At 37.0% G+C, this 17,352-nt stretch overlaps 1 protein-coding gene and 1 pseudogene across 1 annotated transcript; both read right to left on the bottom strand.

Moving 5' to 3' along the window:
- Nucleotides 1-311: 311 nt before the first annotated feature.
- LOC149193271 (putative UPF0481 protein At3g02645) lies at nucleotides 312-1,694 on the bottom strand. The gene has a single exon (XM_089407268.1). The coding sequence runs from the start codon at nucleotides 1,692-1,694 to the stop codon at nucleotides 312-314; it is 1,383 nt and encodes a 460-aa protein (XP_089263394.1).
- An 8,822-nt stretch (nucleotides 1,695-10,516) lies between these two features.
- On the bottom strand, nucleotides 10,517-15,596 carry LOC149193272 (uncharacterized; annotated as a pseudogene).
- Between the last annotated feature and the right edge of the window lie 1,756 nt (nucleotides 15,597-17,352).

Below are 17,352 nucleotides of genomic sequence, written 5' to 3' on the forward strand. Positions count from 1 at the left end.
CCGTAAAAGAAACTTAAGAGTTCTATCCACCACTATGACAATTTATTAAATGCGTTAATAAAACCTGCGGTCAACCCAACTTGTTTTTACTCCACGCAAGCATTTAAATCGTTGCAGGCTCGTATGCAGGTAGGAGTGGCGGTCAACAGATTTAAGTTTTCACTCCACGCAAACATTGATTTGATGCGGGCTGACTGCATTTTCGGAGATCGACGGCGGAGAACGAAGAGCCCCATTGGACGGCTGACAACAATATCGGAAGCCAGTTTGCTGCCCAACTTTAACGCCCAAGAAAATGACGTTGGCTGATGTCAGGCCAATGACACTCGGCACCACCATAATCCATCGGGTTCAATTGCCGGATTATTCCTTCGCCGGAAAGCTGGTCCGAGAGGTTTCAAGCGGGTATGCTGAACGGTTTCTGTCTGCCGTCGTTCGTGCTTGCTGAGTCGGCTGCCCACGTCCGCCTGCACCCTGCAACCTGCAGTTGGAATTAACATTCCAACATTGGTATCCAATTTTACTCTGGGGAGGTAAAGCGTGGCAGTCTTCCTATCAAATTGTATTGTTGTGAGGTCACCATTTGTAGGGACAAATTTGACTCCCACGGAGTGTAAATCTGCCACAGATGGAATAGCCAGTTCGTCTCGCGTGGGTGGTATGATCTTAACGACGGATTCTTCGCCCTTCCCCTCCTCGTCTCCATCTCCTTCCGCCGATTGGATGGTATCTTTTTTGACAAGAAGATTCAAGGATCTTATGCTCCGCACTCGCCCACGCAACTCCGAGAGAAATCGAAGGGGGCGAACGTTTAGATAGGAGATAGCCTTCCATAGCAATGTACTGAAGGCCAGTCTAACGGTTGAACTGTCCCCTTTCTCAGGCGACTCCGTTTCTTCATCATCACTTGGATTTGGATTCTGGTTGTTGGAAACATTAGGGACGATTGCGTAGTACAGCACCTCTAGGACGTGCCCTCTCCCATTTATACAGAGATTTGAGTTGTCGGGCAGCTCGAAGGTGAAAGGAGATAATTCCTGGCAAACAAGTCTTAGCAGCCCAGAGAGCCTCTCCTCTGCCTGGATTTTGGAACCCATCTGCAATTCCAAAAGTTTTTGCAATAGAAACAGCGGTAGTTGATTTTCCAGCATCATCACATCTCTGAAAATAGAGTTGTGAGCAGCGCTGTTGGCACTCACATCTAAGACTCGTCCCAGTTGCTTGAACTCCGCGTCCGGCGTTTTGTTGGCGTGTCTCACATAAAACTGCAAACATTCAAGAAGGAAGGCGGCGTCCAGTGACATAACCCATGCCAAGGTTTCTTCCTGATAAGCAATGAACTTGTGATAACAGCTCCGGATTTGCCAATCGTGCTTCTTAAACTCCTCCACCATGACGGACTGAAACTTGCCTCGTTTGTTGATTCTTTTCTCAAATCTGTGAACACTTGCAAGTTTGTAGCGCTCCATCTCATAGAGCTCCGATCTCCAGTGGTGATAAGGGCCGATGGAAACGGTTTGAGGAATGTACGCTTCCGGCTTTAGCGCCAATAACTCTTTGGGCACATTAAACACGGACGCACACAAGAAGTCCTCGTCCTCTTCTTGTTGGAGGATATCCAGACCTTCATTAATTTGAATAACCCAAATATTCTCATCGATGTTCGGTTCAACCATGTTAGTGCTCGATTCCATGTTTCAGGGTCAGAGAAAAGGAGGCGCGTACAAAATTGTTGAGAAATATACGAGAAAAGGGCAGAGAAAAATTAAGACATGTATGAGACTAGTGTACATCAGCGGGCTTATATAGAGGATAACTACATAAATTGGCCGAGGTAGTGGCGGGTGAACAATTTCGCGGGGGTGGTCACGGGTAGGCCCTTTCCACAACGTTTCCGTGTCAACATATGAGTCTAACGTAGGGGTTTATAGATGTATAACAGTTATTATTAATATAAGCTTAGCCTAGTTGAATAAGTACATATGTAGACACAGGCTTTTTCAGGGAGTTACGGTTGTCTGGATAGTTGGAGTGTTAAAAGTGGTCCGTATTTTGGTAAAAAAAAAATTAAATTTTTTTGTAAAAGCAGTATTTGAATTCTACTATTCATCGCGGTGAAAATTTATAGGACATCTAAACTTATAAAGCTAAACAACTTTTACTTAAATTTACAAAAATTTCTGAGAATTTTTTGAAAACATGACCTAAATTTCCATATCTTTCAAAGCAAAAAAGCATAATTATTAGACTTGGGGCGTTTTTTTGACTTTCAAGAATGGTCGTCACCCCAACTCTTCCTCTTCACGTCTGTCTTCGCATGCGTTAAGTTGAATTAGCGGTGTGATTTCATCTCTTTCGTGATTCAATCTTTGTACGCCGTACATTGACATGGTCGTCGCCACTGCGCTGACGCATTTGATATGATCTCTCGTCGTGGAGGAAATTGCCATGTTGTTTCGGTTTAACGTGAAGAAAAAGGGACTCTTCAAGGTGATGCTGGCGGGTTCCGATGAGGGCTCCAATGGAAATGGCTTAACTTAATTCGATGGTAGAGTTTTGAATTGTTTTGCAATAAAAGAAAGGATGGTAAGTGAAAATCTTCAATAAAGATAAGAATGATAGCTATATTATATATATTCAAACGTTTTTTAAATCTGCAATAGAGTTAAGGATGAGATAAAGATGTCTTAGGTGACAGTGTTTGATGTTTCTTCGGCGTGGCCTAGCTCATATTTTATTTGTCCTCTCACATCCCTGCGATTAAGGATAACAGTTGACCATTTCCATTTAGTACGGCACCTTATTTATAACAGGAGTCACGTAAGACCAATAACCAACAGACGATGCATATCTTTTTTGCCGGAAAAGAAGCACCCACGTTGCGCTTTGAAAAATCTACAAGGAATGAATTCAGCTTTATGAGTCTGTTGCCAGTTGCCACGGGTACCACTGAAGCTTTCATCAAGGATGAATGGAACAAACAATTATATTTCTAATTATCATATTTTAATATAAATTAGGTAAAAGGAAGGATAGTTGGAGCAAATAATTATATTTATAATTATCCCTTTTTATCATAAACTAGTTAAGAGGAAATGAGTTTTATGAGGCGTGAGGAAGGGTCCTAAGAAGATTTTATATATATTTACGAAGCCTTATAATTTTCTTTTAACATTGTCGTTTTTCGCGAGTGAGTGAATAGTCCGATTTTAAGATCTGCAATTGACATAAAAGATGCCAATTGACTCCAGATCGTCAGATTTTAGTATCTGCATTTGACATAAAAGATACCCATGTACTGTCAAACGAATTGTTTTTATGAATTTTTCGTGATAACCTCTGAGAGGAATATTAAATTGATAGTTTGTCTGACCAAAATTACCAATATTAGGAGAGTTTCAAACATGATCCTTCTGAGATGCATAAATCTCATGCATGGAAAGTACATCTGTTTAGAGACGGGAGAAAAGTGATAAGAACTGGGTACATCGCGTGAATAGGGTATAATTGTATATTTTCGTTTAACCTCTCCTGACCCTAAAATATATCTGCAATTGACATAAGCTCCGCGGGGCATACTCGTGTCGCCTCCTCGATGGAAAGTACATCTGCGAAGAGACGGGAGAAAAGCGACAACAACCGGGCGATAACGACTGGGCACATCTAGTGCTGACGCACCGGTGGACGTGTCTTACAACACAGACGTGTTTTTAATGGAAGAAGAATCAGGATAGTGAAGGACAGAGGAGAAAACCACTTTGTTACAACCGTTAATGCATACTTGATACAGTACAGTAGAGTTGCATAATCACAAATTTCACTTACTTGAATGGACGTAAATTGGAAAAATAGCTAATCACAAAATGTTTTCGAGAAATTGTTTAAAAGGATTTTAAAATTTCAATCATGGTTGTACTAATTTTAATTATTATATATATTAATAATTTTTCCCAATTTAAATCTACATGTAAATTACCAAAAACGTTATCAATTTAAAGAGTAATTATATCTCATATTATTTAGTTACCAATATTACTATTTATTAATTGAAGTCTGAATTAAGCTTCAAATCTTATATTTATATGTTTTTTTCCCTTATCTTGATCTTTAGTCTAGTGTTTTTTTCAATATTTCTTTTAGGTTTTTTTTTTCCTTCTATATGTGTTTCTATATAAAATATAACTAAGTTTCTCTATTAAATTTAGAGAGCTCAAAAACATCTTAATTTTCTTTCATTTCATGTACTATTGTTACAACAGCCTTAGCTGCTCTAATTTTTTCTTCTTCTTTCTACTATAGTTATGGAAAATTTTCCATATTCACTTTCAACATCATTATATTTTGGAAATGCAAGTTGCCTCTCAAAAAAATGTTAATCACACCTCATCAAAAAAATGTTAATCCCACCTCATAATCAAATTCAATATTCACTATACTTTCACTCATGCCTTCAACAACTTCCATTGCTACATTCTCCTCACATTTCGTTCTCACAGCAAAAACAATTTCAATTTAATCTTCAACTTGAATTTCATCATCTACATGGGTATTTGCATGGTGGGCTTCACTATTTTCACCATGATCATGCTCTATATCTTCTACAAATTCATTTATTTATTCTACAATTCCTGGAACTATATTGTTTAGGACAACTGTAGCTTCCATGTTTTATACATATTTTTTTTATTATGATAGTCATTTTATCAACAATTCAAACTTTATGTGACTGATGCAGAAAGTGATGTTTCCCTTTTCACCATATCTAGCATCCAAGCCTTGTTCAATAAGAGATAATGCTACTACATCATCTGTCTTGTTTAATCAATATTGATCCTTATAATTTTGAATCATGACCTTATAAGTTGCTTAACTTGAAGGTTCTTCACACCCATACAATATAACATCCCATAAACCTCTGAGTGTCATATTGTTGACAAAAAAATCATATTTTTTACTAGAAAATAAAAACTTAAATAACAAATAAATTATATATATTTCCTTTACTTAGAGAAAATAAATTCATGACTATTTACTCTACACTATAATAACTCCCTCTTTTTTCATACTTTACTCTCTTTTTTTTAGGAATAATTTTTAATATTCTTTTACTCTGGTTGCTTAACTTGAGAATTCTTTAAACCCATATAATATAACATGCTATAAATCTTGGTCATATAAAAAAAATCATAATTTTTATTAGCAAATAAAAAATTTAATAACAAATAAAAATTCTATATAACAAATAAAAATTCTATATATGTATAATTCCTTTACTTAAAGAAAAAATAAATTCATAACCATTTACTCTACACTATAATAACTCCCTCTTTCTTCATACTTTACTCTCTTTTTTTGGGTAGGTTTTCCACGGAGGATTTAAACCAGTGACTTATCGCAAGGAATGCCTTAAAAGTGCACCCATTCACCGTAAATCCAAAACCCCCATAAACATACTTTATTCTCTTTTCTTCTTAAATAATTTTAATATAATCTTACTCTTTTTAATTATTTAAATCCTTAATCACTAATGTTTCTAATTAAAAACATCTTCCAATTTTTTTTTAACGGAGTCATCTTTCAAAATAACCCTTTCAACTTTTTCCAAACTTTTATACATCAATCCAACTTCCACGCTTATTTTCAACATTGTTTAAGGAAAAAAAAACCAAGCTCTGAATAAATAACTTTGTGCCACATAACCCAATCAAACAGCTCAAGAAATACTTATTATGAAAATTTGCTACTTCCACGTCACTCTAACTTCTCCACGAACACCGCGAAGGGGGCTGAGGGCAGCGGCTCGGACTCGATCGTGATTCGTGGCGGACGGCAATGTCTGCAAACGAGAGAAGAGATGACTGCGGCTCCCTTTCAAACGACGGCGGTTTCAACACTTCCACCCTCCCCGCTGATCACTCGTAACAAATCCGCTCCTCGGGGTTTGATGGTTTGGTTTCTCTAGCTGTGATAGTTTCGCTTCTCTTGCTCCAATACTATTAGGAAAGAGAAGAGAAAACCACACTGCTATGGCAATTAACAGAGTGGATAAATAGAAATTAAACATTGTGGAAAAAATCTCTATAACGATCTTAGAATGACATTAATAAGTACACTAATTTTAACTATCACAAAAACGACTAGCGCTTCCTAAATTTAACACTACATACCACACATGCAAATTAACAAACTATGAACAATTTGGGAAATATTATGTCTAATCCGAGAGTAATTACAACTAATCCATAATAACCTGACACCGTCTTTCGAATATGATATAAAGAGGCGTATCGCGATAGTTATTACAATAAGCATATTTAAATCAATATTATAAAGACATCGATAGTATTACAACGGACAAGGAAGCTCAGAGTTCAGCGTGTTAGAAAGTTCAGGTGAGATTAAGTCGATTGTAGATTTTTGAAATATTTTAGGATCTTATGGAAATAGGTATAGTTAAAAAATTGACCGCACCCATGTCCATTGAATCCTAAAATATTCCAAGAATCTACAATCGATTTAAAAATGGCCAAAAAACTTTTACAACAAAGCCAATGAGGAGCTCTACGAACCCTCGTGCAGAAGGGTGACGAGATGAGCGCTGAACTTATCTCAATTCTAAAATATTGATCTCACTCCTGCTCGTTTGATTTTAAAATATTTACAAAATCCACAATGGAGATAAAGTAGTTTTTCCTTTTTCCTTTATAATATTTAGTTATCTAATATTTTTTATTTCTGTTGAAATTCTTGATGCAGCAACATGTAACGTAATTTTTTTCATATTTTCATATTTCTTTAAAAAGTGCTAGTTTAATGGAAGAGTACCTGTTTTGCGAGTACTGTCTTGCGAGTAGGGTATTGGTGGTTTAATCATTGAATAAACAAAAAAATTCACATTCTATATTTTACTTGTAATGAAAACTTTTTATTATTTCTAAAGATACAATAAGTGAGATTAAAAGCATACTCTTTCTATAGAAATAAGCGATGGTTTATGAATTAATTATTGAATAAAAAAAAAATTCACATTTTATATTTTATTTATAAACAAAATTTTTTATTATCTTTAAAGATACAATAAATGAGATTAAAAACATATTCTTTCTATAAAAACAATATGTTTTTAATGATAACTATAATCTTTTGAGAAACAAAAATGAATTTTCTCATAAAAGACAATCATACTTGTGTTCTCTTATAAAAAAAAATTTAAGACAATATTTTGAAGCAATCACTTAAAAACAATATTTATAACCATTATAAATTTTTCCGGTCCAATTTACTAAAAAAAAAAAATATGTCTTAAACCTAGATTTTATCATAATTAGACTTTCAAGAATGGTCGTCACCCGAACTGTTCCGCTTCACGTCTGTCTTCACATGAGTTAAGTTGAATTATCGGTGTGATTTCATCTCTTTCGTGTCGTGATTCAATCTTGGTAGGCCGTTCATTGAGATGGTCGTACTGCGGTGACGCATTTGATATGATCTCTCGACGTGCAGGAAATTGCCATGTTGTTTCGATTTAACGTGAAGAAAAAGGGGCTCTTCAAGGTGATGCTGGCGGGTTCCGAACAGGGCTGCAATGGAAATGGCTTAACTTAATTCGATTGTAGAGTTTTGAATTATTTTGCAATAAAAGTAAGGATGGTAAGTGAAAATCTTAAATAAAGATAAGGATGAGGGCTAAATCTAACTTATTATATATTTTCAAATATTTTTAAATTCTACAATAGAGTTAAGTATGAGATAAAAAAGGTTCAATGGACATTTGCCATTGGCAAAGGAGATTTTTGAGGTACACTGGAAATTTGGACCCAAAAAAAACATCAAAAAAGTCTTAGTAAAAACAAGTTGTTCTCTTACATACAAGTTGCTCTTCTCTTACACAGCTGTTGACCATTTCCATGTAGTACTGCACCTTATTTATAACAGGAATCACGTAAGAACAATAACCAACAGGGGATGCATATGTTTTTTGCTGGAAAAAAAGGCACCTACGTTGCACTTTGAAGATCAACAAGGAAAGGAGACCCCGTAATTCTTCATTGAGTAAAAGTGGGTTATAATTAAGGGGTTTAGATTGACATTACATAATAGAATGAATTCTTCTTTACGAGTCTGTTACCAGTTGCCACGGGTATCACTGAAGCTTTCGTCAAGGATGAATGGAACAAACAATTATATTTTTAATTATCATATTTTAATATAAATTAGGTGAAAGGAAGGATAAATGGAACAAACAATGATATTTATAATTATCCTTTTTTAACATAAGCATAAACTAGGTAGAAGGAAATAAGTTTTATGGGCCGTGAGGAAGGGTCCTAAGAAGATTTTATATATCTTTACGAAGCCTTATAATTTTCTTTTAACATTTTCGTTTTTCGAGCGAGTGGAATTCTACCTTCTCTTTTGTCATTTATTTGTCATATCAAATCATTTCAGGGGAAACAATTTCTATTAGGTTAGTATATCTACGATAGTCAATTGAGAATGTTGAAGTGAAATAGGGCGAAGATTTATGACTTGCAACTGCGTGGATATTTTGAAATAGGGCGAAGATTTTGGGAGTTTATGTATTTCTCTTTGAGTCGATAGATATCGGGAATATCTCGAAATTTGATAACGAGGAAAAAGGTCAAACAATTCACTCCAAATTGTCTAATTTTAAATTATATTTGCAATTGACGTAAAAGACGCACAACTACACTAAGGGTAGTTTTAAGACATTTTTTTAAGACAAAAGAAATTTTTTCTCTCAAAAAGTCTTTTTTTATTTTAGTTATTTTACATTAAAATTTAATATCAATTGAATTGTCTTAAATATAAAATTGAAGACAAAAACAACTCGAAACAAAAATATTTAAAGACAAAACTTTATATTTAAGACAAAAAGAGTTTAAGACAAAAAGTATTTGAGACAAAAATAGTTTAAGACAAACTTTATATTTAAGACAAAAATAGTTTGAGACAAAAATATTTTAAAACAAAACTTTATATCTAAGACAAAAACAGTTTAAGACAAAATTATTTTAAGACAACATTATATTTAATACAAAAACAGTGTGAGACAAAAATATTTTAAGACAAAACTTTATATTTAAGACAATGACCACTTAAGATGAAACCCATTTAAAACAATTAACAATTAAGACAAAAACATATCAATTTAAGAATTGATTATGAGCATACATTTGCTCCTGTAGCAAGGTACTCAGATATTAGATCAATTCTTTCTCTGGCTATGCAAATGGGGTGGAAGATCCACCAGGTGGATGTAAAAACAACATTTCTCAATAGGGTTACTAAGGAGGAGATATACATCGAACAACCAGAAAATTTTGAGACATTTGAATGAGAGTCTCATGTGTGCAGACTCAAGCGAGCATTGTATGGTTTCAAACAAGCACCCTCTTCTTGGTACACTAGGATCGATAGTTATCTCACCGGTTTGGGCTTCACCAAAATTGAAGCGGATGCAAACCTCAGTCACATCTTAATAGAAGGTAAATTTCTTATTATTGTCTTATATGTTGTTGATTTGATTTTAATTAACGATGAGAAGTTGATCATATCTTGCAAGGTGGACCTTGCAAGGTTATTTGAAATGCAGAACATGGGTCTCATGGAGTGCTTCCTCTGGTTGGAAGTATGGGAAGACTACAGGGAATTTTTGTCTCTCAAGGAAAGTATGAAAATGAGATACTACAGAGATTATGCATGGAGAGATGTAAACCCACAAAGACACCTCTAGCAAACAACTGGAGGAAGGAGGATGTCACTTCAAGTGAAGAAGTGGATGCTACCATTTATCAACAACCAGTGGGCTCACTTATGTATCTTGTGAACACATGACCATATATGTGCTATGCAATAAACCAGCTAAGCCAAGTTATAGTTAGGCCAACCAAATTATTTTTGAAAGGAGTTAAGCATGTTTTATGGCACCTTAGAGGCACTACCCAATTTGGAATATGGTATAGACGGGAAGAGGGAGTGAAGTTGTGTGGCTTCATAGATGCAGATTGGGCGCAAAGTCCATAAGCCCGAAAGAGTACATCAGGTGGAATTTTCAGTGTTGGGTTTGCAGCTATTTCTTGGTACAACTAGAAGTAAAAATATGTGGCACTCAGCTCAGCAGAAGTAGAATACATGGCTACAAGTCAAGAAACATGTGAGACAATATGGATAAGAAAGATACTTGTTGGATTGTTTAGTCAGATGATGGATCCAACTGTGATCTACTGTGATAATTAGAGTTGCATCAAACTCTCTGAGAATCCTATATTTCACGATTGATCCAAGTATATAGATATCTGGTATCACCATTTATGGGACTGTGTGCAAAGGCGGATAATGTTGCTACACTACATTCCGATAGAGAAACAAGATGCTTGTATTTTGAAAAAAACTTTGTCAACAGGGAAGTTTGAGTTTCGCAGGTGCAGGATAAGGGTGGTTGATAATCCCTTTCTTGTTGAGAGGGAGTGTTGAAAAATGGAGAAATAAATTCTCAATTTGATTTTGCCTTGATTAAATTGATAAAATTTGAATTTCCACATCAATAGACAACTTGGATGCAGTTAACTTGTGTGACATGGCTTGTGTCACCCGGTTTACTTAGTAAATTTGAGTTGGAGGAGATAGAGTTTAGTTAAGCATGTGGGATTTCTAATTTGTAGCAACCAAAGTCAGTTATCTCAAGTTGTTTTCAGTTAAACTAGTTCCAAATATTGGAGGATCTAGTGGAAGGTCAGTTGTGCAGTGGGACTTCAATGGCGAGACACATGTGGATGGTGATTGTAAAGTGAGTTATGAATTGATGAATCCAACAATAGACCTTGTTGATGATGGTGAAGCTTCCAATAAATAAATGAATAACATGTGTGATTTAGTTGGTATGATTGTAGTTGATGATGACCTCTTTGCATAGAGTTCGAGGCATTTAAGTTTGAGAATAGATTCAAAACATGATATTATTGGTATTGACTGCACCTTATTTGGAGACATCATTTGTATTGTAGGGGTTGGTACCTTTCCATTGGATGTGGTTAGTGATGTGGAGAATACTCAACTTCTAGTAAAGATTCATACTAACTCTAACAAGCCTATGGATGCTTGTTTACAAAGGGATACCCCTCTCGACTCAGCTCATTGGATTCTTTGTTTGTTCATGCTAGTTTTTGTTCTCAACCTTCCTTCTCTAAGGGCTTGAGACTATTTTCTTCATTTATTTTACATGGCCCAGTGAAAGAAGAAGAATGGAGCTTGTCTCCACAACTTTTCCATTTCGCTAAGTTACAAATAAAAAGAGTCCAATTATATAACCAATAGACTAATAGCCTCTTGATACACCTTTAGTGAGCTATGCATAGCTCTCACCTATCACTGTAGCTCAATGAAATGGAATCTAATAGCTCTAGTGGAAAAGAGTTCAATTTTATGCCCAAGACACTAGTAGAAATGGAGTAGTTGTGAAGGAAATGATCTCCATTGGGGATTTCCATTTTTATTGCAATAGACAAGAATAATCTTGGTGTTGGAGGAAGAGATGAAAGATCTCTACCAAAAACATAATATCATCACTCTCGTGGTGCCATTAATTTTTGTTAACTCATTCGAATGCAGGTAATGTATAAGGATTTGTTAGTGTATATGAAATTTTCTCTCTTTCCAATAGAAAAATAGGTTCATCCTAGTATTAATATATAAAATAAGGTTCATTAATATGTATGGTTCAATTTCGTTTGATGATCCTATTTCTCCAAAGGATATCTTTTTTTAATTTTGTTTGGTTTAAGATATGGTGATACCTTTAAATATGAGGTAATTTTGGGTAAAATTAGAAGTGGAACAACAAGTTGGGGTTTGAATTTCCTTTGTAGTAGTAGGCTACTTGAATTTTCCATCGAAATGTTTTGTTGTGGCCCAACATAGAATAATCTTTGGATGGAAAGGTTTGTTATGGGTGGTATGTTTTTTATCCCTTCAACTCATTATATTCTTTATTTGTTCATGGTATTTGTTTTTCTCAACTTTCCTTTTCCAAGGGGTTGATACTATTTGCTTTATTCATTTGTCATGGCCTAGTGAAAGAAGAAGAATGTGTCTTGTCTCCACAACTTTTCCATTTCTCTGAGTTACAAATAAAACAATCTAATTCTATAGCTAAGAGACTAATAGCCTCTTGATACACCTTTAATGAGTTATGCATGAAGACCTTGGATGATGGTATAACTACAATCTAGGTTTTTGAACTCAAGAGTTGGTTCTTACACACATTTAAAATCTACCCCTCTTCCCATTTGATCATTGTTTTCATACTGATGTTTTATATTCTAGATAATTTGATTAAAATTTGTAAGTCTATCTAAATGTATTCATGATTTGGCGGGCATATTTTGATGTAAATGAAGCTTCTATATATTCAAGAAAGACCTTTCCTAGAGTGGACAATGAGGTAGTGAAAAAATTTATATGTTGACAAATGCTCTGTTCCTAGTGTTTGGCTTATTATCTTCAATTTATTGGTTATATCATTGTTTCCACTTCTTGCATCTTAAATTACTTTGTTCACATTTTATGCTCATGTTTCTTGGGCTATATTGATCTCATTTTTTTGGTTTTTCTCCATATATCTTAGTGAATTGTTCTCACCATATTTTAAACCAATGGTTGTAGATTATTCACTGGCATCATAAAGTGGAGGCAAATATCTGTAACTATTTTGAGTTCCATGGTTATAATGTTCACCGTTGTATAAGCACTTGAAATATTCTAAAACAACCCCATTATAGTTGGAACTAGATTCCAACAATCTAGCTATCTTAGCATGATCAACAAGATCCAATGTTTCATGAAGAGAATAAATTAACAGTGCCATATTCAGGGATCTCATGTAGTCACTCTTATTCATGGATGATGTAGTGTAATTCCATTACTTTTTTCTGAATTTGGATTATAACAAAAGGAACCTTCAATTGGGTTTAACTTGTTGTAGCCATGCAATGTATTTGAAACTGGGAGTCCTTGAACCTATATATCGTTGTTCCATTGTAATATATATTACAAATTATGGTTCTTACATTTTTTGTTTCTAGAGATGGTTAAAATTCTTGAATTTTTAGCAGCTTACTCTCATTGTTGAGAGATGCAGATTCTTTGAACAAGAACTATGGAAAATTAATATGTACCTTGGAAGCCTCAATATTCTTTGAGATTATCTCACCCTTAACAATCTCTTTCTTTATCCAAGAGTTCTAGTAATTTTAAATATCATTATCTATTCTTCTAGGTGGATGGAATGCTATGTATGCCCACCTGCACATATTTAATCCATCAAAATATATCTTAATGTCAATCCTTTAATGCACCACCAAGAACTAATAAATCGATGAAACTTAAACCAACCTGTTTCTAAAAATGGTATGCAAATGAATGATAAGCTTTTATTCATTTGGACTAAAACTACCTCACTTGATATCAACTCTCAAGTAGTCGATCCATTGCAATATGTAGCTCTTTCCACAATGAATGTTGAGGACCTGCCATGAAAGTAAATATGAATCGATGCACAATAATACTAAAAAAATCCATATTTTTAGTTGTTGTTAGGAATTTTATTGTTGGGTAAGGACGATTTATAGCAATAAGCATTGTTGGTCCCACATTTTCTCAGCCAAGATTTGTGCAAGGATGCAGTTTTGGGAGTCTCTCGATTTATTGGATATTTGACAAAGACCCATGGCCTTACTGTTTCCACACTAGAGGAACCCTTGGAGTGGACTCACCATGCAGAGCCTTGAAAAACTATTGTCCCTGCTAGACTCACTGTACAGAGCCCCAAAAATCTATTTTTCGAGCTATTGATGTGATAATTAATTAAAGAAACTTTACTAACTACATTCAATGGTTATGTGCTTAAACAACATGACAGGAGAATAACAGTGTTCAAAGATGATGAGTGAAGCCTAGTAAATTCAATATGGCCATAGCTAGATCCTTTGAAGGAGAGTCTCAAAACTGACCCTATCTTCCTGACTTATCATTCTCACTCATGGTTGAGGTTACATCCACACTTATCTTGAAGAGGTTATTGAAAAGGATCTATTAGATTTTCCACAACATCAATCAAACAAAGCATGTTGAAGCATAACAAAAATTTATGCAAGTGGGATAGAGAAAGCATTAATGAGTTGCCGCATGTAACATCCCTCACTCTGGATTCCTTGAAAACCCTCAGGAACACTAGAGATTCTTTTTTAAATAACATATTTAGAGAGCACTAAACACACACTTCCTCTAGAACTCCCTCACTGAAGGCTCCAACCCTCAACAACTTCAGGGACCACATGTCATAAATTTTCATATTGGATCCACTTGCTACAACACATCACAACTTGTAGGCCACGTTTCAACAAATTTTCAAACTAGACCCACTACCAACACTTAAGATTATCACATAACATAGTCAGTGATCAGTAATTGAGATCTTCTTTGTTTGACAGAATGGCGCTGAGGAGGTTGTCTGAAAAGGGTTAGGTTTGTTTCAGTTGATGATAACACGAGGGCTCCCTACTCACCCCACCTACCTACTAGTTGTCGACGTCTACTCTCTCCTCCGGTTGCATCACTCACAGTGGTTCCCGACATTCATTACTCGCTGATCACTTCTTAATATCGTTGTTATTGTCTCCTCCCCGTTTCATTGTGTTCCCATTGAATTATGATACCCTACCTGTGACGACGGTTACGATGGTCCTGGAGGAAACTAGTGGAGAGCACATTGGAACAAGTATGGAACTTAACCTAGTAGACTACTCGGAATACCCGTTAGAGAATGTCAATATCTAGCAAACCCCTCGCTCCGCCGCAACTGACATCCTTACTTTCTGTTGCAACCTGTCGGCTACCATTGAGGGTCTTCCTTCCATTCTGGACCTTCTTGCTCCATTGTCACTTTCTCGGAGCCTCCTCCGATCTTGCCGTTTCCTCCCTCGCTACCGTAGTCACTCTCGCCTTCCACTTTTGTCTATGCCTACCTCCACAAAAACCCTAAGGCAGCTAGCTCTCAAACCCCCCTCTCATCTCACCCTGGGGAATCTTCATCCATCCCTCTGAGAACCCACATTCCGACCCAGGAAATTCCACAAGTTCCGGTACCTGAGGCGCATCCATCTGGCAATTACGCAGCAGTATGCCCTCTCTCGGAATCGATTCTAGCAGCCGATATCCCTCGCCCTGAAACCCCTGACCCAAACCCTAACCAGCCAGGAGATAATACATAAGACCCTGAAGTGTCATCGCAGAGGGGAAAGAAGAGGAAGTGCTTCAAGGTTCGAAGTGAGGACATCATTCTCAGACTCAGGGAGGACATTCAGTGGGGTGACACCATGGACACGGCGGACCAAGTTCTGGTAGGAAGAATTCACGGTCGTAGTTACACAACGGCTAGGCTTAAGATATGGACCTCGGAGGTTTGGGGGCAGCACCTGGCGGATCTCCCAACCATACAAACCTTTGTTATAGGATGGTTTTCTCTGCATTTTGCCAAAGCCGAGCACAAAAACTGGGTCATGTCGTCTTTCTGGCATTTTGAGCATGCTCTAGTTCTCCTTCAGCGATGGAACCCTCTTTTCGACCCCACAAAAGAACATATAGGAGTTGGCCCTATATGGGTTCAGCTACCAGGACTGCCCCTGCAATTCTGGTCAAAGGATATTTTCTGACGCATAGGCAACACTCCTGGCACCTATCTCGACCATGACAAAACATACCTAGCCTCAGGTATGATGGCATATGCCAGGATTCTCGTTCACTTGGATACTCGGGGCGGTCTTCAGGAGCACATTACTTTACAGTGGAAATCCTTCTCTCGTAAGAAAACCCTAGACTACAAAGGTGTCCCTTTCTATTGCAAACATTGTCATAAGGTGGGACACCTGTACAAAGATTGTTCGTTGAATAAGAAGGAAAGGGTAGGAGACAGGGAGAAGGATACAATGCAGAACAAAGCACAAGCTCATAAAAGCCCCTCTGAGGGGGAAGAGGTTGCAAATTGGGCACAAGCTGATGCATTACCTGTGCCCTTAAAAGAGACCAGAAAGAAGAGGGAAAAGGCACCCATCAGAGCACCCTCTCCACCTCTTACCAGAGCAAGGGCAGCTGTTGAGGTGGCGTTCTCCACAAGTATGTCAACTATAAACTCCTCCTCTGTTTACTCTAATGCATCTATTCACGGAACCGAAACTTGTTATGAAGATTTCAATTCAGTATAGTTTTCCTCTCACACCTTTATTCCCCCCAAGGCCATGGAATGCCCTATCAAACCCCCCTCCCCCACCATTTCTTGCACTCAACCCTCTTTCCCTGAAAATCCTCCCCCAAATTCCCAATTACTTGATCCACCCTCTCATTCCTACCCTCTTCCTTTCAGATACCCCACCAGAGCCAAGTTTCTCTCATAGGCCCTTGACTCTCTAGGTATCGGCCTCATCACCTTTCCCCCTCCTCTAAAATCGACTAGAGGTATACCATCCTCCCTATCTAAAGCCAAGGTACAAGCAGCGGAAGAGATTTTTTTCAGGAAAACAATAGGCCATTGATCGGGTACTTAGAGCAGTGAATACCTAAGAGCCCCCTCCTCCATGAAACTTCTCTCCTTCAATTGTAGAGGGTTGGCTAGCCCTGCAAAAAAATTAGCCATGTGTAGACTGCTCTCAGTGGAACCTATTGATATTCCTTTTTTACAAGAATCCTTAGGTTAGGGGTGTGTCATTACCCACCTCCTGGAAACCTGGCTACCTGGATGGACTTTCCATACCCTCGATGCATCAGGGAGGTCAAGGGGGCTTGCGATAGGAGTAAAAAACCGATATATCAGAATCTGTAATGTGTGGGGGAGTTCGGGCCACATAGGAGCTGATATATACTCCTCAGAACTCGATATTGAGCTCAAGATCATAAATATATATGGCCCCTATCACAACAGATAGGAATTTTGGAGCAGATTCCTTGACTCTCACATTCTTCAAAAGGATAATCTCATCTTGGGGGGGGATCTAAACTTCTCCATCGGTTATGCGGAATCATGGGGACACAATGCCCAAAGGGATATCCTCTCAGATTTTTTCGAGGCCAAACTGGAGGATCACAATCTCATAGACATCCCCTCCCCAAAAATATTGCCCACTTGGAGGAACAACAGATTAGGAGCTGACAGTCTCTCTAGAAGACTTGATAGATATCTCATTAAGGAGCATATGTTAACCTTGGGACTGGGATATAGGCAGTGGGTGGGCTCTAGAGGAATATCAGACCATAGGCCGATCTATTTGGAAATCAGAGGAG

The sequence above is a fragment of the Pinus tabuliformis genome, chromosome 2_2 (assembly GCF_031772625.1).
Source record: "Pinus tabuliformis cultivar Carrire ecotype Pingquan chromosome 2_2, CPIR1, whole genome shotgun sequence".
Classification (NCBI taxonomy): Eukaryota; Viridiplantae; Streptophyta; class Pinopsida; order Pinales; family Pinaceae; genus Pinus; species Pinus tabuliformis.